This window comes from Mesoplodon mirus (assembly GCF_964341445.2).
Source record: "Mesoplodon mirus genome assembly, chromosome: 16".
Taxonomy (NCBI): domain Eukaryota; kingdom Metazoa; phylum Chordata; class Mammalia; order Artiodactyla; family Ziphiidae; genus Mesoplodon; species Mesoplodon mirus.
In genome coordinates, this window is record NC_138992.1 from 76727733 (window position 1) to 76751228 (window position 23496).

Genomic DNA, 23496 nt, shown 5'->3' on the forward strand with positions numbered 1-23496 from the left:
TAAAGCCAATTAGCTCTTAAAATTTACTCCATTGATTTTCATTATTTATCAGATTTGGTGCCCACGGCAGGACCAGAGGAGACTTTTGAAGGCTTTGGGGACAATGAGAAACACAGATGTGGTTCCAGAGAAGCCTCTGAGCTCACTGTCTTCATCACCGTTTCTGAGAGCTCTCGGTTCCGAACTCGGTATCTGATCCGCTTTCTCATCCAGGGCTCACTGGGCCAGCTTGAGCAGAGGCAGAGGGCTCCATCCAGAACCTCAGTCCCCGGCCCTGGGTTCAGTCTGCATTTCCCAGTTGTCTGGGGCCCCATTCTCCAGGTCGCCTCCCCAGTCCCCACTTACAGGGCTCTGGTGGTTCATTGCTGGGAATTGCTGGTGGTGTGTTAAGGTGCATGAGCTTGTTTGTCTTGTTTTGTGTAGATAAAGGCTATTGCTAATGGAGATCTTGGAAGCCAAAGAAAAGCCACAAAAATTGGTGGGGACGAGTCAAGAATTTAAGAGCTGTGAGAACGCTTGCCACCAAACCCTCCTGTGTTAGGATAAGACTCCTTTGTTAGACTAATGGGTCAGAACAGGTTAGACTGACGCTAGGTCACCCGCCAACCTCAAGAAAATTTCTGTGTGACAAAGTACACAGTAAAGCATCACACAATCTCCGGCCCAGCAGCACATCCCTTTCAAGTATTGGTTTGGCAACAAGAGAACTGAAGGCTTAGCTTAAAAAAGATAAAATAAACCAACCAACAAATAAATAAATAATAAAGATGGGAACCTTAAAATCCAAACACTTAGAGACCATTGTAGGGTTATTATTTGGCCTAATTCAAACATTGTTGTGTGTTAGGAACAGGAAGTCTGGAGGAGAGGGAGAGAGATGGGGGAACAGCGTGCCAGTGGAGCAGTCGGAAGATGCAACATTTACCAGTTAAACTCACAGTCTTGCATGGGCACCACTCATGGTGCCACAAAACAATGACAACAGTCACATCCAAAATCACTGATCACAGATTACCGTAAAATACAATAATAGCCAAAACATTTGAAATATTGCAAGTACTACCAAAATGTGACTCAGAGACATAAAGTGAGCAAATGCTGTTATAAAAAGGTACTAATAGACTTGCTCAACACAGTGTTGCCATAAAACTTCAATTTGTAAAAAATACAATATCTGTGAAGTGCAATAAGGCAAAGTGCAGCAAAATGAGGTATACATGTAGCTTCATTAAAAAAAAATTCATTGCAAAACACTAATAAAATTTTAAGGACATAAGAGGCAGCCCCCCCAAAAAAGAGAAAGACTATGAGGCTGACCCCTCTCTCCTCCTTTGCTGGAGTGCAGTACTTGCTCTACTAACCTGTCTGAATTGTCTTTTCCCTCTGAAGAGAAGCCTCGACCATAAACATAGCCAAGTCAGTGGCCTTACAAACACTGTATCTACCCTCAAAGGGGGACCCCCATTTGGGCCCCTCCCAAAGCTGACAGGGCTCTGAGGGCTTTCTGGGAGACTGCTGCATTATTTCCTGAAACAACTATGAAAAACAGAAATTAAAATTTAAAAAGAAAACCTTCTAAAGCCTTGTAAAGGATTTATGGGTGGATCAACCTATGATGTCATTTAAGTGGCAAACAAATTCCTTGAAGAATTAAAGGCAACTGTCCTCATCTTACAAATCGTTGCAAATCTAAAACTGCCACTAAAGAGGCAATTCAAAATTTACCTGTTTCTTTTTACCAATTCCCAAACTTCTCCTATTTATCTTAAAAGGCTTGTAACTTGCATTCTTTCTCTGTGCCTCTAAGATGTAAATGTTAAAGTACAAACTTCAGAGAGGTCATGCTTATCCGAAAAAAAAACAAAAGAGGTAAAGGTCATTTGAAACTTAGTTTTAGACATTCTGTGCAGGTAGCCTTTACTTATTCCATCTTCCAGAAAAGCAACTTAGATCCAACTTCTTTTGTAACTAGTAAAACAGAATCTATGAGGTCTCAGTTTATGTCTGTCTATATGTTTATGTGGGTATATGTATATGTACCTTATGTGATATTTTTCTACCACTGATGGTACTGCAAAAAATAATTAGTAAAAAGGCTCTATTTAATTGGCCTAAACAAAACAAAGCTCTTATATAAATGAAATTCTCAGAAATATAACAGAAACTAACCCAAATGAATTTCAGATTCATGTGATATGGGAAAATATAAAAGCTAGTTTAAGGTTGTTGGTTTAATTGAAATAGGCATGACTTTAGAGTTATCAGCATTAAATAAAACTTCTATTCTACCTGAATTTACTAACCAAATTAATTCATGTTATCTCTATTACAAAAATTGTCAGCCAGAAAAATAACTAGAATAATGACTGACATTGTCCAATGTCTAATGAAATGTTTCTGGGTAGTCCTTGTAAGAATAATTTAAATAAATAGATGTACGTAGGATAAAAACTTTTTAGGAAAACTTTTTAATTTCCCTAAGTGTTTTTGAAAACCTGAAACCTTAAAGTTTTGCTAAGTTAAATGATGAGTTAAGTTAAATTCTTTGAATATCCAGATCATTTCCAAACAAGATAAAATACTGAAACACTAATTATTGGAGACAGGTTTATCCACTTCCACTTCCTTTTACAGAAAAACTAAAGATATTTGGGTTTATTAATAAACAAGTCCCGTGCCATGCTGAGAAATTTACTATGAGAAAACACGCATTTCTAGAAATTATAAAAAATAGTTACAGATTTACAGATTTATAAAAAATATTTACAAGCCACAGAATGCTAATGTAAAAGTTCACAATTGTTTACTTATTTATTTTCACTAAGAATTAAAGCTTTTTAGGATTAAAATTTCTAATATATGGAGTTAAAGCTACTAGAAATTATAAGAGAAACAACTCTGGATGCAAGGAAAATAGATGTGTTTTGGGGTAAAAAAAGGTATGGATATGGAGATTCATTTTTGTTAGGGAAAAAGAAAGTAATTTTCTCCTAGAATAAAGCTGGTTGTTTCAAAATGCAAAAGAGGAAAAGGACAAACAATGGACATAGAAATTTGAAAACAGAGAGAGAGAGACAGAGAGAGAGGGAGAGTATTTTTTATGGTCAAGTTAGCTAAAAATTGAATTGTTATCTTTATAAATGTTTTTAAATTAAGCTTTACTACCAATAGTGTACTTATGTAACACTAAAACTTAGTTTTCTTTTCTATACTAAAATGACAAATTTTCCTTGGACAATTGATCTGTTCTTGATAAGATATTCTGAAAGCTTTTTCTTTACCATTTAAGTAATCCACTTAGAAAGCAAAACTTTTGTATTTTATCAAAATTATTTCCTGTGTTTCATGTTATTTTGTCATCTGGTCTTTGATTACTTAAGTAAACCAAGTCTTCTCAATATTAAAAGAGTTGTTTTGCTCAGAACAATGTAACCTTCTATATATGCCTTTGAAATCTTTTGTTACTTAATTAAATGTATCCTTAAATATTGTTTCATACTTATCTGTGATTCTATTTGTCAAGTGTCCAAACCATTTGATATTTTTGACAAACTTCCCAAAATTAAGATTCTAAATAATGTCTTTTTGACCTGGACATAATTTTGGGATGTTCCAGAGGGCCCCTGAAACATCTCAAAAGACTTGTTCTCTCTCCTCATGAAAGGGGAGACGTTAGGCTAATTAGGCTTATTTGACAGGTTATATGGGAAATACTGCCAAATAAAAAGTAATACTGATCTTTCTTTATGCTGTACTTGTATGGGTATATGTTATAAGTGTTCCTGAATTGTATAAAATTCCTAGAAGTCTAATATGTCCTGGTATAATGTTATCAGTCATAATTCTATTTATTATCTTAAAATATTGTCTGTTACAAAAAATAACCACATTCCCTTGCCAATTCCAATACCATGAACTCTCATCAGATTTTTACTAATGAGCAGTTTTGAATCCTTTGTCATTTACAGTTATTGTTTTACTCTAATGTTTTTTCAGAAGTGTTCACGCAAAAGTACTTCATCTTCAAGGAGATTCCAGGAAAGGACTTTTGACAAGTACAGGTTTCTGTACTTGTCAGAACGCTAGAGAACCCCTGGTTTGTTAACCCCTCTCTCTGGTTAACAATCCCAAACTTGGGGAGATTTGCATCTAAGCTCCGCCTAGGCAAAGAAAACACACAAGGCAAGAGAAACATGGTTGCGTGGTCTATTCACCCTTAAGACTTTACTTGCCTCCACGGCTGGCACCTTTCCAGTCCTGAGCCACAGGTTCGGATGGGAATTACCAGGAAGCATTCATGATTCAGGGTTTGCTTCCTTTGGTAGGGTTGTCCCTCACTGGTTAGGAGTAAACGTGAATGAGGGTACGATCAGGAACCTCTCATTAACTCTTGAAAGTATTGCAGAATCCACTATTAAAACAACAGCTGCCCAACAGAGATCCTTCGACTCTCTGGCCAAAGTTGTTTTTGATAAGAGGACAGCCCTTGATTAGCTTTTAGCTTGAGCCAGGAGGTGTCTGTGCCGTGGTCAATACCACCTGCTACACCTGGATTAACACTTCTGGAGAAGTTGACACTCACATACACAAGATCAAGCAACCTGGCTTAAAAAGGTGACTCCTTCAGTGGGGTCTTTCTATGACTTATTTGACTTCAATTGGTTTGGGTCTTGACCATGACTCCAAAGTGCACTCCAAATACTGGGGATTATCTTGCTTATAACAATCATAGTAGTTTCCCTGGTGAATTGTGTTTTCCCCAGAGCTTTAAATCCAAGTTCTCAGCCACTAACCCCCAAGTAAATGATGTCCCTAATACAAGAAAAGGAACAACGAGAATGACCAGCTTAGACATTGTGAACCCGAAGCCGTGAATGTCCCAGGGATTAAACAAAACAGCATGCCCTGTCAATACCATACAGAGGATCAGATAAAACCACGAGAGCTTCAGAGCAGTAGCTGAGAGTGGCGCTCATGCCTTACATTTTGATCACATCTCTCAGAGAAGCTGAGAGCCTGAGCAAAAGGGGAAAATTGTTAAAAAGAGACAAAAGGCCCAAGATGGAATCACTTGTGTTAGGACCACGTCACCAGACTGAAACTTAATACTTAACCTAATTGAAGTTTCAGCCTCTACCAGGACTGTCACCTTTAACCAGTCAACCTGGAATTCCCAGGTCAGTGTTAGTGAGTAAACCTCCTGCCCTCACAGACCCCATCTTTTCCCCTTAGGAGGACAACTTCCACTGAAACAAGACATTCTTTGGGAAAAATTTCCTTTTTCTGCCCCCTTTCTCCCGTTGAAAACCTCTTCTTTTAAACAGCCTGGCAGATGGGATGCTGCCCGATTCATGGATCATTGAACAAAGCTAATTAGATCTTTAAATTTGCTCAGTTAAAATTTTGTTATTTAACACACCTAAGGATGTCCTCCAGAGCTGCACTTCAGCACCAGGGAGCAGACCGATGGGTTCTGAGACAATTTATGGCTCCTTCAGAGACTGGATTAGCATCAGGGTCATACGTTAACTGTTCAGAGCACAGACAGAGCTTGCTACAGCACCTAGCTTGATTCTATCGAGGAGGCCCACAGAATTATTCATGCACAATCCCCTGGGGAGAAGCCTTGGCACTGAGTTCCGGAACCACTACCTAAAGTCTCCTGCTTCTCAGATGCCAAGAGTTGGGCTCCACCTTTGCACCACCTCTGAAGGTTCACTGTGATGCAAGATGTGATCAGGGCAGGGAAACTGCCATGCTCTGTTCTCACTTAGTCCTCGGTGTTGAAGTGTAGAACCCACTCTCTCATGATTACAAATACAAGTGTCACTCTAGTCACATAACGACAACTCAGAGTCAATGACACACCGAGCTGGAGATGGGCCCAATGTACGCCTTTGGAGCCGAGTACAAGTCCTTATACAAGGACACTGCTTACTAATACTGAAAACAAAAATTACTGGCTCTGAAAGTAAGGGAAAGAATATTAAGTATTTTCTGTGAATAGACATTTTTATTAACAGCAACAATAAAAAAAAAAAAACCAGAAAACTTCAAGGGAAGGAAGAGCTACTTACACCAGAATAGAAAGGCTCACCAGACACACATATCACATCCTGTTCCTGGATCATCAGAATATCTTTGGCCAGGTGTAGCCGCACTTTGAAAGGCTCTGGATTACCATCCTGCAGCAAACAAATCCCTGTCTTTGTCTTCAGACAGAAAAAAAAAAAGAAAAAAGAAAGCAAAACAGAGAAAAGAATTATACTTAGTTTATAGATTATATTTTTATGGCTTATTTATAGCAAAACATGATGAATAACATCTGAAAGCTAGGGAAAATGCACTCTGATGAGTCTGAAACTTAATACAGGTACACAGAAAAGTATAACCTTTTCACATAAACTAGACCTCAGATAACAGAGATTATGTGAGAAAATCCCCACAAAGATTTGGAAAGTAAGGATTACAGTTTATACAGTATATTTGAAAAATAGTGAAAGTTTTGTTTAATACTTACAATCAATATAAATTTCATAATGGTTTTATTGAGATGTTATTCACACTGTATACAATTCAACCCTTTAAAGTGTTCAATGTTTTTAGTGTAGCAATATGCAGCCATTGCTATAACCAATTTTTGACCATTTTGATCACTCTGAAAAGAAGCCTAATATTCCCATCTCTCTATCCTCCCACACCCAGTCCTAGGCAACCACTCATCTACTTACTGTCTTTCTCACAGAATTTTAAACCTGTAAAAACATACCTTCTTATCTTCTCTACCCTCCACTATTTGATCAACCCATTCACCAGCACACATGCACTTTGTACAGAGGAGGGAACCGGGATAAAGAGGTGAAGAACTGCTTGAATTAACACAGCTAATTAAGACACAGCCTGGCTTGAGACCCCAGATTTTTGATTCCCTTTCCACTGTTTTTGCCTCACACATTTCTGGGAATTGTGAAAAGAGCCTGTGAATATTTCCAAACTTGTACTGCATGGCGTTAAACCATCAGCTTAGTGATCACAGAGGGAGTCCACACATCTTGTCCCTCCTGAAGCAGGTCAGGGTTATAATATTCGCCAGGTAAATGGAAATATTCCCCTTAGCAAGGGAACTTTATGGTCCCATTTATCAGAGATGCAAATGGAAATTCTTTTGAAACAATATAATCGCTGGCTGTTACTCTGAACTAAAAAGTCAACAAAAACAATGACTACCTTGCAAATTACATTTTCATTTAATAACCACTGAGCCATTCTTAATTTGAATAAAGGGAGAAGTACATAGAAACACATTTTTATCCTTACTATTTAATGAGCACAAAATCCCAGGCAAATAATACGAGAATTTCCCTTGGAATATAAATTAGATGTGGATTGCTAGGGGTTTGTTTCTTTAAAAGAATGTTCCATAATGTTGATGAGAATATACTTAGATACCGCAACTTCCAGAGATAACTCTTCCCGTAAATTGCTTTTTCCCATGTGAAAATACATACCATTATACCCTCTATTGTATACAATGTCAAATTGGTCTGTAATTATTTTGTAAGTGTTATAATATCTTTTCAGGAAAAACAAGCTCTGCCAGGAACCATGATGGCATCAGTCCCTCCTCTGAGGCTATGCATAGCTGGGGCCCCTGAATCTCATCCATTAATCTACCACAGAGCTTAACTCAAGTGCGTATGTCTAAAAGACAAAAGAATGTCAGCAAAATCAAATTAGATTTTCCTTAATACAGACACAATTTTTGTACATTTTTCACGTGGAAAAGTCTCTCATGCTTACAAGGTGATCTTGGCCAGGGGCCAACATTGGGACTTCTGAGATGCACGGGAGAGAGGGGCAGGAGATGATATCAAAGCTGAGGGAACATAACTGGGCACATTTGCTGATTTTTAGATGTACAGTACATTCCAAGCCATTTTCCCCCAGCAGTGTAATGGAATAGCTGGCACTCACAAATAAAGCTCCGTCTCACCTTGTGGATGAAAGAGGGGTTTGTCCCTGAGATCCCAGAAATACATTATTGTTACACATCAAAGAGGTCGCAAAGATCGCCAGGGAAAGTGTGAGGAACTAAAACACAGCTATGAGGTTTCTCTCATCACATTTCTGATATGGTCAAAGCTCCATTCACTCAAGTAATGTGTGAAATGTCGCCTAACTATTAGATGGTTGTCTGGAAAACAGAACACAGACTTGGAGCCCATGCTTGACTCTTCAGAGGACAAGAGTGAAGAAAAATAAAGAATGAGGCAGCTTTTTGTTAGAATTAAATATATCAATATCTATATCTATATCTAGATATAGATATAGATATAGATATACCAATACATAGCTGTTTGGAGAAAATAAAATACTGAGAGATAATGAAGCTAACAACACATTCACATTAAAATACATTTTCCAGGCATTACAGATGTTACATTTATTCTATTATGAAAATTCAGCTTATGGACATGAAAATACATTAAAAATCCGACACACACATCCACTTTGCCAATACTGTGTAACATTAAAAGTGAGTCAGACATGAATTAGACAATCATCTTTGGCCTCAGAGTATTCCTACTTCTAAAAATGTACCTGTATAAATAACATGCAGTATGATATTGGAGCACTTGATACAGGAGCAACATAGAGAAAGGACTTAACTATTCATGAGAGAAGGGGCACTAGAGGAGGCTCTGTAGATAGAAAAATGTGTGGCTTGTCTTGAAAAAATAAATCGAGAAAACAATAATTAGAGAAGGTAAAAGTAATTTTATCCAAAAGGCAAAAACTTGAGTGAACATACAGAAGCATGAGAATGCATGGTCCCCGGATGCTGGAGAACGCAGCCCTGAGGCCGAGCCCGTGGTATGTGGGAGGGGCCGCGCCAGAAGGGCAGGGGGCGGGGCGGTCAGGTCCCTGTATGGTGTGACCAGCGTGTGACCGGGCGGGAGGTGCCATGGAGGAATCTAAGAGCAGTGACATAACATAAACGTTTAGAGTTAGGTCTTATGAATATATTTCTTACAGCAGAGAAGAAGATAGATAGGGATTGGGGAAGTGAGAACATAGTTACTGTTGCAGAAACATAAACCTTGAGCAGGAAACTTTGGGGACGGGAAGCAACTGGATCAGACCCGGAGCTGCTACAGTGGATGGAAGAAGAGGGGTAAAATCCATTTGGGGCGCCCCCTAGCTCAGAGCAGCACTGCTGGACTGGCATCACCACTGTGAAAGGCGGGCATATATCTCACTTACTCGGACTGTGTGCCCCGAAGTATTAATCCCCTTGACTCTGATAACCCAGGGCAGCCATCCTCGTGGACAGGACCGAAGCAGAGGCGCAGAGATGGGTGAGAGTCAGGATTTGAACCCGGGTGCCCGGCTCCAGGCTCTTATCCCCTGGCCCTGGTCCCCTCACGCAGAGGTCTTTGAGGGGATGCCTCCCCCAGTCTTCCCACATACGAGAACAAGGCTATCCGTGTCTTTCACCAGGTAGCAGTTTGGTTACCAAGCATCTCCTTATGGGAGTGCAGAGAGTTCTGAGAAGGACACCATCCCATCTTGAACCAGCCATTTTTCATGGATCAGAGTGATGGCCAGTGAGGGAAAAATGAGACAGAAACCACTCTGGGCCTGATGGATGCTTTCCCTGCCAAAGCTAGGCTGCTGAGGGAGCACAGGACACTAGCAGATACCGGGAGAGGCTTGACCCACATGGGCTCATCCCCCATGGACTGCTACAGGGGTGAGAACGGGCAACAGGACACTGAGAGTGGCCACTGGTGCAGCACAAACTAAAACATGGAGGGCTGCAAAGTCTTTACAGATCTGTGGACCCAGATTGTTCAAAAAATTAAAAAATCATTCAAATAATGATCAGTCCCACATTTTAGTATAAACTTAAGACCTGCACTCAGCTTCTTTTTCTTTACTAACATAACAGTCATTTGTCTTCAGACTTTTTTAACTGCGGATGCATCACGCATGAGTGAGGAAATGCATGTGCTACATATAACATACAAATATATTACATAATTATAAAACATACGTAAAACTTGAAAAGTGATCAATACATTCAAAGGTTGTTTTCCTGTCCCTGATGGATGATCCTACATTGCAGCTGGATTTTGCAAAACCCACACTGAAGACTATTTGCTTAGAAGAATATTAAAAGGCAATATCTCTTAATTACTTAAAAGGCAATATTTTTAAACATCTAGTCATTGACTTGTTTTCTGTGAATCAATGAAGTGTGTTCATGAATTTACATGGATTTACTCTTTGTTTTAAAAACAAACCTCACATGTAAACTTATTAAGAATGTATGCTTTGCATAAACCAAGTACCTATGGAAGTTTAAAAAGTAGACTATCACTCACTTTCTACTTGAAACTTAAGACCTCTTTAATTTAGGATCTAGTCCTTGAAAGAATACAAACTGTATTTTCATGAAACTTTAATATCTGTGTTCCTTTAACCTTGAAGTGTGGAATTTTCAATATCAGATATAATAAACTGCAAGAAACTAGGCAGAGACCATTCTATGCACGATAGTCTTTTAGGAATCCTCATATTTCTGTATTTTGGTTGCCAAATCTAATTTAACTTGTCCTGTAAGCCTATAGTTGTAAGTGATATGTAATTCCTTATACTGTACCATCTTGTAGTAGCAGTGCACTAAATGCCGATTTCACACAAGATGTTTCAAACTGTGTTTTACCCTTTCCTTTCCCTGCTGGGATGGTGTCTTACCTGGCCTCCTCCTTAGCTAAATTCCAGCCACTTTTCAAGCACTTGTACAAAACTTGTATCTTCTTGCAATCTTCAGAGACCCTTCCATCCAAAGATGAGTCCTTAATATTTGGAACTCAGGGCTTTCATTGAATAAATACATTCACCTAAAAATTAATTGTGTATTTAGGCATGACATGTAGTGACTTCCATGACATTTAGTTCCATGTCACATCATCTGACTTCACCTTATATGCTGTTATCTAAAGAAAATCTTAATAAGTTATTACTCTTTTCATTTTTAAGGATTATTAATCTATAGAACCTAGTACAGTCTTTTATTCATAGTGGGATTTTCAATACTTGTTGATTGAATCATAGTCACAGATTATATGTTATTATATGAGACTAAATTATAAGTGTGCATGAATTATTAAATTATTAAATATGTTATAGAGAAATATGTATTTTCATACACAACACCTAGATGTGATCCTATTTTAAAGAATGTGGATATGAAAGTGAACTATGAGGAAAACCCACACTAAAGATAGAATGTTGGTTCACTGGAACACATAGTTATTTTGACGACACTTTTAAAGGCAGAGAAGTCAGTACTTCTGCGTAGCCTGGCTATGCATTTCTTCTATAATGTGGGTTTTGCATTTGTCCTGATTGTATTCTCTCTCTTCATTTTTGTTTCTTGTCAGATTTTTGAATCCCAATTACTTAAAATAATTACAACATTTTCTTTTTAAGAGAAGAATTTTTAAAACAATAAATAAGCCTCCTTTAAAAAAGAAGTCTGTATTAGATAATTAAGATATTTAAATGAAACTTATCTAGCCACACTTCTATTCCTTCACAAAGAAGAGACTTCTTGGCATCTGCGTGGTAATATTCTATCTGGATCTGTCTGATGGACGTGGATATCAAATTTTCATCTTTAGTAGTTTATTATCAGTCAAGAGAAGGTCAAGAGAAAACAAGTTTCATTTAATGTATCTTTGATATAATTTTCAGCAATGTAGTACTTCAGAAAGAGGCCCAAAATTAGACTCAGGCATTCCAAGCTATACATTATGGTTTTGCTTTTACCTAATTCATTAAATGTCACTCAGCATTCTCGTAAAAGCTCTCCATTTGCTCACCTGCAAAGTGGCAGAGTTAAGCTAAATTGTCTTTAAGGTGCAGGTCCACTTAAACGTTCTAAGACTGTGAATTTCTGGCAAACTCTTTGATTCCGGTCCATCTTCAGGGTGATTTGATCGTCCTCAGGGCACCATAGAGTCCTGCATCACTTCCAGTCCAGCCAGCATGTGGCAGACACGCGGGAACTGCTCTGACAGTTCTGAGTAGGTCTGCTCCACACTGGCAGCATTGAAATGGTGAGATCCTCAAGGGATCAATGCCAGAAAGCAAGAACATCTACTACAGAAGTAAGGGTAAGAGGACCTCAATGGTATCACCATTGTGAAATACAGCTGAACCTTAGAAAGAACTTGATGTATGTTTCAAATCAATGAATCAAAACATTCTGTGTAAGAAATGCTCTGGGAAATCAATCTTATACAGCCTTTCACATCCAAGGTGAACCATGTGTTAGAAACATTGGCCACTGTCCAGTCTCTACCACATGCATCTCCGATGTGTGTCACGTTGTCTCATTCACACAAATATCCATGCAGATTGATGGGTGCTTTACCACCCAAAACGTAAGATAAAACTTTAAAAGAAATTGTAGGTTGACTACATTCATACAAAACTAACAGTATGATAACATGTACTGTATTTACAACCAGAAATGACACAATTAAAAGTTATGCTTCTAAGTTTAAGCTCGGAAAACAGTAATTTTTTTTTAAAGTATGAACCTTTGAAAGGGGCTGAATTAAAAGATGAATAAGTTACACATTCTGACCTTATAATATTCAGGGTAGCATGTGAGAGAGGTTTGTAAACAAATAGCTATAATATAATATAATTTGAAAAGTGCTAGCATGTATAAAGTATTTTAAAAAGTATTACCATACTTAAACTTTGAAAATAAAAAAAATAAAAAATAAGCATAAGTATTGAAGGAATGAAAGTAATTTATTATTTTTTCTGAACAACCTAAAATTGAACCTACTGTGACAAATATTTTTTTTTAAAGATATTTTTGCAAGAAATTTAACACACGACATTTCACTAAAAGAACAATTTTGACAAAGGCTAATACTGAAGATTTTTTAAACTTTATTATAGGTAATCTAGTTATGGCTGTTTTTTTCTTGGGTTATTTATACATACTAAAATATTTTAAAACTTTTAAGCAAATATGAAATATTTTAACATATGAATATTTGCATTTTGCCTGAAGAGTGAAAAGACAATGCTCTGAATGTTGCATGAAGAGATCATCTTTCTTCCTAAAGTAGAAGAGCTGCATTCCTGGGGCCCCAAGTCCATGCACTGTTCTGTTGACTGCACACTTGAATGGATGGCTTTTCACATCCTTGAAAGAGCAATGAATGCATCACTTCCGCTCACCCCGAATGTGATGACAGCTCTACAGAGAGTCGCCATACATCAGTACTTAATACTGAAATACTTAAAGAATATGGGAATCATAAAATCAAAGGCTTTTAGTGCTGAAAGGGACCTTAGATGTCTTCTAATTTATAACCATTTATGTGAAAAGAATTAGTTCCAGCTCTTTCACTAGCTGAAGCCTTCAGCGCATAGTTTGTGGGGAGAGACAATTCAGTCCAATGAAACATGCGCCAGTCTTCTTGAAGGAAGACTGCAATCCCGGGGCTTCCCCAGGCCCGTGAGGCCTTTCTAGTCTTGCAGAGACAGCTCGTGCTCTGGAAACGCCATGGGCCCATCACCCGTCCCTCTGTGGAAAGCCATTTTCCACGTCAATACGTAAGGGAGGGCCCAGTTTCCCTGTCTATCACCTGTTTCCCCTCATCGAAAATGGAAGGCATCCGACCTACCTCCTCACAGGCAGTCCTGAAATCCATGTGCTGCGGCACCGCAAAGGATGTCGTCTGAAAAGACAGAGAAAGGCCGTCAAGCACAGCATCGAGGGGCAGAGAGGAGGTCGTAACGAAGTGCAATAAACGAGGCAGCGGAGCCAGCAGGCAAACTGTTCACAGCCACCGGTAAGGACAAGAACTCCCAGGGGACAAGGAAGAGATGGCAGGAGGAGATGAAACGTCTTCACCTCCAGCTTCTGCGAAGAATAACCCTACGGCCATGGCTCCGCGGGCCGAGGACATGCAGTACCAGGCCCCTCTCCCTCCACTCAGCATCTGGATGGGACCCCGGGCGGGACTGGCCTCCTGGTCAGGGGCTGGTTCATCCCTGCATCCACTCTGAAACCCCACTTGGCAGCTGGGGAAGAAACTGCAAAAGGAGTAATTAAAAGTTGCCTTTCATGTGGTTATGTCGTGACAAAAGGTTGACTAATCTTTCTCTTTTTAATTAAAAAGCTACATGCATGAATAATTCTCTCTGGAACTTAAAATGTAGTTCACAAACAGAGTGATCTAAGAAAGCAAGCTATTTATCAGGGTGAATAATATAAAGATAAATCAATGTATGAAATAACTAATACAGATTCATTTAGTGGTCACTGTAATATCTAAATGATAGGCATAGACTTAAATGCACATAAATGCATACGTCTTGTTTTATTTTAAATGCTTTTGGAGAGTTTTGTTTTCATTATGTGATGAACTTAATAAAACTAAAGGTTGTCATAGAAAATTGACATCCTGTCAGTATAAAAAATGCGGAGCCAAAATATAACAGTTTAGGTAAATGAGACTCCCAAGTAAAATGAATGGTGAATTCTGAAATAGAAGACTTTATACACCTCAAATTACTGCTCCTCTCAGCTTTGGGGATGGTAAACTATCTTGTCCTCTTTGTCATTTTCTGTTGTGTGAGACTGATGAACGCTTGATCAAGTGTGAATGGAATGGAGTATGTTGTCACTGGATTATTACTGTTGCCTTTGAAAGAAAAGAGATTGACCAGTTTTGGTAGTAATTGAACAGCCACGTAATATACTATTTTCCATAACTAAGTCTTGTGGGTTGTGAGCCTGATTTGGCTTGGCTGGAAAGCATAGGGAGGCAGATTTTAGTGAAGTTATGTAAGAACAAACCATCAGCAAATAGAAGGGCGATTGGATGTTGAAACTATAACCTGATGATATGAATTATTTATTTAGTGTCCGTGAGAAATTTGCCATTAGTTTAACTATTATTTTTCAAAATTGCTCTTAAGATTGTATTTAAAAGAACTGCAAATATCTACTTACTGCCAACTCTGACATGAAGTTATTCCTTTTCCATAAAAGTAGGAGAATTTCAGTATTTACTGATTACATAAAAACATGGTGTCTCTAGAATCAATTTCCTGCTACTAAATGCAACCAGAGAAAATAGACATGAAGGTATTTAACCACCATGTAAACTTAATCTCTATTTGAGTAGGGGGTGTATCTATGCCTTCTACCATTTTTAACACATCTTCCTTGTTTTCTTAATTTTCCATTGGCTTTCATGAAAATATCTGGTAATAATATCAGGTATTTATTCAGAAAAAAATTAATGTAATATGAAAGCAATTTAATTATTAGGTAACATAAATTTCATAGCTATCATAAAACTGTTTTCAGTGACTATAAACTTAAAAACTGGAATAAAAGTTGTGTTTTATATGTTTAAAAATTTCTGAGACCTTTTCTGTACAAAGTTTTACATTAGAGTGGTTTTAAATTTACAGAAATATTGTGAAAACAGCACAGAGGGCTCCCACATACCCCACACACCTTTCCCTCTATTATTCACATCTTACATTTATGCACACCATGCCTTAGTATGGCACGTGGTGTATAACATTGTTACAGCTAATGAACCAGTACTGTGATCTTATTGTTAAGGCCCTACTTCTTTGAAAGTTCCTTGTTTTTACCCCCCAGTGTCCTCTATAGTTTCCAGGATCCCATCCCAGATGCAACATTATATTTAATCACCGTGTCTCATCATGCTCCTCTTGGCTATGACAATTTCTCAGATTTTCCTTTTTTTAATGACTCTGGCAGTTTTGAGGATCATTGGTAATTTGTAGAATGTTCTTCCATTGGGATTATTCTGACGTTTTTCTCATGACTGCAGTGGGGTCGTGGGTTTTGGAGAGGAAGACCAGAGATAAATGCCGCTTTACCACCTCACGTCAGAGAATCACAGTCAGCGCGCCTTATCCCTGCTGCTGAGGCTGACCTTGATGGTCTGGCTGAGATGACGTCTATCAGGTCTCTCACCATAAGCTCCTCTTGGTCCCACTCTCCACACTGCACTCTCTAGAGACAAGTCACTACAAGCAGCCCACGCTTAAAGGGTGGAGAGTTATGCTTCTCCTCCTTGAGGGTTGAGTATCTACAGGGATTATTTGGAATTGCTCTAGACAGGAGATACATCTATTCTTCCCCATTTATTTGTTTATCCAATCATTTACTTTGGACCTTTCAGCTGACAGAGCAAGGAATATATGTGCATATGATAACCCGTGTTGGAATGCATGCATTTATAAAGATTTCCATGCATAAGCATCTGTATCTTTGTTAAACTAACCGTGAGCTCTTAGTGATGTTTGCGTCTCTAACACATGACTACATGGACCTTCCTAATTTCTCCCTTTGTCTGTTGGTAAAATCCCACTCCTGCAGGGACCCACCATTCACTTACCTAGTTGTTCAGCCCCAGCGTACAGGGACAGCCACACAGGAACTGTTAACACATATCCATGTGGGAAACAATTTTATCCACTAGAGCACAGTTTATGTTGCCTTTAATATTACAAGCTGCACTCATTTCCAAAATGATGAGTGTGAACCCCTTTTCTCCTCCCCCATTTCAGTGAGATTATTTCAGACCATGTATTACAGTTAGACTCTTTGCCATAATAGGGTCTCCTGACCCCCTAAGAATTTTTTTGAATTTTCATACATCAAGTTGACTCTGCGCTTTAAACTTCCACGGGATTTGACAAATGCATAGTGTCATGCATCCACCACTACAGCATCACACAGACCACTTCACAGACCTGAAGAGTCCCCTGTGCTCCACCTGTGCAGCCCTCCTTCCCTCCCTGTGTACCCCTGGTCAACCAATGATCTTTTTGCTATCTCTATAGTTGTGATTTTTCCAGAATGTCATATAATTGGCATCGTACAGGACAGAGTCTTTTAAGACTGTCTTTTAAAATTTAGAAATATGCATTTAAGGTGTACCCATGTAATTTCATAGCTCAATAGGTCATTTATTTTTATCGGGATAAAATTCCATTGCTAGGAAGCACCACAATTACACTTATCCAGTCAAAATTACGCTAACCATCCACCTTAAACAGAACCATGACTAGCTGAGGTGCTTGCTGAGGGCAAAGGTAGTAGAAGGTAGTTTTCAATACCAGTTACAACCATGTGTCCAGCTGTAGAAATGAGAACTGTAATTGTATGAGGATTTCTTCCTTATTTTATTATAAATATGATGATGGAAATCTTTATTTTTCCTTCTTGTATCCCCTTGTGATCTAACATAAGTTAGAATGGGAATTGAGCACAGCATGTCCATCACATTTCATCCTTCTCATCACATTGCCACACGCAGCAACACAGGGAGAGGGAAAGCAGCCCTCCAGGGGCAGCCTGTGCCGAGCTGACGTGGGTGTCCCAGTGGAGGGGCCAGCAGCTAGCCCCCAGCCCTCAGCTGAGAACTCTCCTGTCCCCGCTTGCTCTGTCCCCTTAGAAAGAGACCTCCTTTTAAGGCCATTTTTTGCAGGCCTTGAGATTATGGAGGGCATTTTTTGCACTTTTTAGCATATATATATATATATATATATATATATATATATATATATATAATTATTTTTTCCCTAAATGTTCTATCAGTTTTGGTCAGCTATGCTTACTCTGCTTGTGTGCAAAGTTGTCAAGAAGTTTTGGAATTTTCTGTCTCTCTCTGAGATTTTTTTTTAAATGAAACAACTCCAATCTCTTATTGATGTTTTGATAACTTACAGGGACTCTAAATGTCTACTCTGATTTTAAAGCACTTAAATGTGTATTTAGGCAATTACGTCGGTCTTTAAGTCATTTTTTTTTTAGTGCTAACTCATTTTCACCCAATCTATTTAGCTAGATTTTTATATTTCTGAGCGAATATTTATTTTTAATTAGAGAGTTTTGATAATACTCCACGAAAAAGAGAAGAAAGTATTTTTCAACACTTAGTACTTAGAAAAAAAGAAGGAATTCTGGAAATTTATGAATACCACAGGAAATGAGAAAAATCAGAAATGAAATGAAATCAGAAATCAGAAATACCAAATCAGAAATGAAACAAACAGGATGTTGAAAGAGACATATGTGCCAAAGGGAGCCCTCCAAAAATTTCTGGAATGCCTATTTTGCAAATTGTCTCCTCCTCCAAATCTAGAAAATGGATAAAATACGTGAAGTTATGTACAAAGTTGTAAAGCCTTGTCACTGTGCACAGAAATAAACCAGGAAAGGATATATAAGTGGGTGTCAATATTCATGTTGCTACACAATCAATATTTTTTCTTCCAATTTTTTTTTTTTTTTTTCAGTACACGGGCCTCTCACTGCTGTGGCCTCTCCCGTTGCAGAGCACAGGCTCCGGACGCACAGGCTCAGCGGCCAAGGCTCACGGGCCCAGCTGCTCCACGGCATGTGGGATCTTCCCGGACCGGGGCACGAACCCGTGTCCCCTGCATCGGCAGGCAGACTCTCAACCACTGCGCCACCAGGGAAGCCCCTTTTTCTTCCATTTTCCCCCAAAGTTTTGATTAATAAAGATGCTGGCTTCACAGTGCTTAGATTTTACCACTCAAACACTTCAGCCACGTGGCTTTATATCAAACCTCTAACTCATCCACCCTCTCTGTATCCTCAGCTCCTGAATTCCGCAAGCGCCGGGTCCATTCCACGTGGACGTCCTATGCAGCTGGCTCAGGAGTCTGACAAAGGCACCTGTCCCATGCAGCCATGGGGTTCATGCTGCCCAGACAGGACGGGGAGCCCCAAGGCAGGTCTGGTTACCTCACTGGCCACTTTCTTGTCTGGCACAGCACTAGCTCATGAAGGAAGGGTTAGGATCCATTGAGATCTCTCCAGATTCAAGGTCTTAACGGAAGCAAGGCATCTGATGGCCAGATTTTCAAGGTACAGTGACAAATCTCTTTTGAAGTCAATTATTTTGTTGCTACTTTCAAAGATTTTCCTCCACGTTCACAGGTGTGTACAATACACAGTGAGACTGTCTCTAGTCTCATCTTCAGCAGTTCTAGGTAGGAGTTTTAGCTTTGAGGCATGAGATTAAAGGAAGTAAATTCCAAATGCAGTATGTGAAGAGTGCAGAAGAATGATCAACATATATAACTTGCCAGAGAGGGTGAAAATGAATAGATACACGGTAAGGTAACATTCTTCTTCAACTCAGGAGGAAACACTCCTGTCTCTCTTTTGGTCTCTCTGTCTCTGTCTCTCTCTGTCTCCTTCTCTCTCTCCCTCTCTCTCTATATATATATGAAAAAGATGAAAATGAAGCCCTGGGATTTAGGGAGGCAGATTAAAAACAAGTGTCTAATTGGATAAAGATTCAGAATGAGACAGGTGCAGTGTGGAAGCATCAGGCTACAGGTCAGGGAGCTCCCTGTTTATAGTGGCATATTACTTTCTTGCTAAATAATTTACTTAAAAGGTCCAAGTCTCAGTATTGTTCTATACATTGAGACCCTCTGCCTTAGGGATGATGTACAGTTCAAACAAGATGCAATATGTGTAAGTATTTTTTTTAATTTATAAACTATTATAAGTATGAAGTTAAAAATATTATTACTGCTGCAAGGAAAACTCAGGAGGAGGATGTAGAGAATCATTCTATCCAGTATAGGACGTGTAAACACTCAAATCTCAACTGCCAGAATAAGGCTCAATTTTTGCTAATTGCCAACCTTGTTGTGAACATGAAGTGGAGGCTGTGCAGGATCCACGAGGTTACAGTAACGTGAAGCTCCAGTTGTCCGTCACACCGTAAGGGGGTGTTGTCAGTGTATCGTACCTTGGCTCCCTTGGGTGGGAACAGTGGCCTGAGCAAGTGCAGGCTGGGCTTGGAAAGCTGGCCCCACCCCTGGTGACATGCAAACATCTCCCTTTTCCTGCTAGTGTCCTGACTTCCTGCTTCCACCTGGCTGGTGCCCGTGCTTGGGGTTATATCTGGCACTCTCGCCCACAAGCCACCTTCCTTCCTTCTCTGACTTACTGCCCATCGCTCGCTCGTCTCCTGCCCGCGGTGCCGCCTCAAGCTATGTTTGTTTGATGCACAAACGCTTGATGCTGTAAAGTTCTGGGGCTTGTCATCCAGACCCTCCTGTGACCCACCCACTCCTGGACAGCCTCCAGGTCAGCCCAAGCCCACCTGGGTCCAGCTGCTCTGCCCTCACCTGCCTGAAGCAGCCCCAGTGACATTAAAGGAAGATTCAAGGCTCCAAGCCCACAGAAGTCAGAGGTGAAAGCAGCATGCTTTATCATTGGCATGCATCACATTTCAGAAATGACTGTGCTTCAAAACATAGCATCTGCCCCACATTTTCCAGTACTTCTGTGTGAGCGATCTTCAGTACCGAGCAGGGGCCATCTGGGCAGCAGACATACTTTGCGCGTGTGTTGAAATTTCACCCTGGGAGGGCACTTACTCCTCAGTTAATTGCTCACCAGTTTCCCTCATGGAGGATGCACTTCTCCTTCACATGTCTGTTCTCTCCCAGTGCCTGAGGCATCTCAGCTTGTGACCTTTTCTCTTCACCATGAAAATATTTTCCTTTGTGTGGAACCAAGTTTCCAAACTAAAACAGTTTTCCATCTAAGAGACAGATAAAATCACCTAGGGAACTGTATTTATTTACTGAGCCACGGGAGGCTTTGTTTCGTCTAAATGCTATAGAAATCCAATATGAAAAACACATAAGTGCTGACCAGTCCCCATTGATCAGGGCAGGGGACAGGCTTGCGTCCCCAGGTTTGCTTTCTTCCCCCATCAGATTAAGCCACTTCCTCCAAGCCCAGAGCTCTGCAAGGCCACTGTCCTGGGTAATTGCTCTGGTCCCTGTCGCCCTTTTGGCCTGAAGTGTTCCAGGCAGAGGCCCTCACAGAGGGGCCAGAAAATCAAACCCCTTGTGCGCCTTATTGCAGCGACACTGTCCATCCACAGAGGCTTTGGAATCGGAACAAAAGATAAGCCACTGACCACACAAAATGCTAACAATACACCGAAGTCTAGTAATACAATTAAATAAATTTGAAAGTGCTGACATAATGTTGTTAGACATAGTTACTTATTAAGATCTTTTTCTATCACTCCAAAAATAACAACTCTGATATTTTGACTAACTGAATGTTTAGATATTGAAGGGAAAATATTTGGTCACCATGTTATTTCAAAACAATTACCATATTTCTCTATAGTAAGAACAATAATTTCATCATCATGGTTTTAATATCCAGCCCTTGGTTTAAACAATAATGACAAATTTTAACAGACATGTGATTTATCTTTTCCCTTTTCAACTATTGACATAAATCCTGTTGTGAATTTAAAGAGGGAAATGGAACAATATTAATGGCTGCCATTGAAAATTCAGGGACTGACATAAATTGGAAAAAAATGTTCTATTATTTTTCGAAAACGGTAAAACTTAAAAAAAAGAAATCATCATTCATTAAGAGGCCTAGGAGAGCAGTTGAGTTGTACTTCAGAGAGAGGCAGCTCAAAATTTACTGTGCAAAGGAATGGCCTTGGGATCCTGTTAGCACATCCCTGTCAGCACATCCCTGAGGCTCCCAAGAGACGGTCAAGGCCCTTTGGTTCTTGGACCACACTTATTAGCAAGGCTACAGATTATGAAACTGGCCCAAGGAAATATATGGCTTTAGCATCAAAGAGAGAGGTCTAGAGCATCTAAAAGGTGGTCAAAATATGGTAGAATAGCACTGGCAACTTCCCTTTCACAGAGTCCTTCACCATCAAAATAGCTCTTCTCCTGACAAGCTATGTATTTTAACACTAATACGTAAAATCATGGCTCACAGAAGGGAACACGTGCATTCAGCTCCATTTTATAAAAAAGAATATTATTATTTATTAATACTATTAAAAGGTGCAAGATATAATGTTCAAAACATGGAAGAATAATTGCATGATGATAATAATTAAAATAAATATCTCACATAATATTGAGCAGAGTTCGCTATGCTATACAGTAAGTCCTTGTTGGTTATTCATTTTAAACATAGCAGTGCGTACATGTCACAAACCGGTTCGTGATCAGACCTTTAAAGATCATCTCAATTTATGAATCCATCAAGTATCTAATCAGATTAAAAACAAGCATAGCCTTGACCTTCACTTTAATCTAACCTCCTCGAATACTACCGAGGGAAGGGAGGTCCAGAAAAGTGGTATACATTCTCTAAAATTCCTCAATTTTGTGCCCAAATTTGAAATAGAACTCAATATTATTAAACCTACATGAGCTCTTTCTCCTATTGTGGCTTAAATATTTATTGAAGCACAGTGTTAGGTTTGTGTGAAATAGGAGACACATGTCACATTCATAACTGGAAAGCCAAAGTATAAACATAATATTTGAAAGGAAATGTTAACTTTGTAGCAAAGGGGATGTAGGTTTGAATTCAGGCCACTCACTTGCTGTCTACGAGTAACTGTCAAATTATTTAAGTTCCCTAAGGTTTGTTCATCCACTATAATCTCAGGTTGATGATCTCCACCCCCCGCCCCCCTGGGAGGATGGGGGAGTTTAGTCAGAATATATAAGAGGTAATTAGGGTGCCCACACACAGTGGATGTCCAACAGTGTTGATGAGAATGACATATGTCTTACATAGTAACAAATGCAAATCAGAATATGGCACACTTCTGCTTAGACCAACTCCAAATGGCATAAACAGGAATGAGTCACTGTCCACCCTGAGAAGATCCATGAATAAAGTGCAGCGCCTGAGCACTGAGTAATAAAGAACCTTAGCCCCTGGCTCCTGGCTCTCACCTCAGAAAGCAGAGCCTGACTCAAGAGCTTACAGGCTGGGCCACATTGTAAAGATGGCAGAATAGGAGTTTTCTAGCATCTTTCCCCCAAAGAACACCAAGTTTGAGAAACACCCATGGATGAGAGTTCCTCTGTGGAAGTTTGGGGGTTCAATGGAGAAGTTCCCAACAAACTGCTGGAGGGAAAAAAACCAAGACATTGAAGAGGGTCAGAGGAACAGTGTCCCTTTACCCAGGTCACCTCTCCCCTAAGAGAGGTGCTTTCCAGGATATCACAAACGTACCATCATAGTAATAATAAAACTGATAAGTACTTTTCTCCAAGAGAAAAAAAGAAAAAAGAAAAAAAAAATGTGATCTGCCAAATGTTGATAGAAAACTGAATTACCAAGTAGATGCTAAGCAATCCAAGTGTTTGTGATTAAACATATGTAATTATACATAACATGTATATATATATATATATATATATATATATATATATATATATAATTATATTACATATACATTTATATATGGTTGTGTAGTAGATATTTTGGAAATGATGATGGGTTGCCTGGTATATATAAATCACTGCCAAGTGTGTTGCCCTAGTTAGTGTGATGGGAAG

The 23496-nt window shown here is 39.2% G+C and overlaps 1 protein-coding gene across 1 annotated transcript in view; it reads right to left on the reverse strand.

Annotated features, from left to right (window-relative positions):
* The window catches only part of SNTG1 (syntrophin gamma 1), a 397584-nt gene that overhangs the window by 166795 nt on the left and 207293 nt on the right, over nucleotides 1-23496 (reverse strand). The window contains exons 3-4 of the mRNA XM_082601780.1: nucleotides 13722-13775; nucleotides 6078-6212 (exon numbers count right to left, since the gene is read on the reverse strand). Coding sequence (XP_082457906.1) covers nucleotides 6078-6212; nucleotides 13722-13748 — 162 coding nt within the window. The 5' untranslated portion in view covers nucleotides 13749-13775. The remainder of the gene's footprint in view (nucleotides 1-6077; nucleotides 6213-13721; nucleotides 13776-23496) is intronic.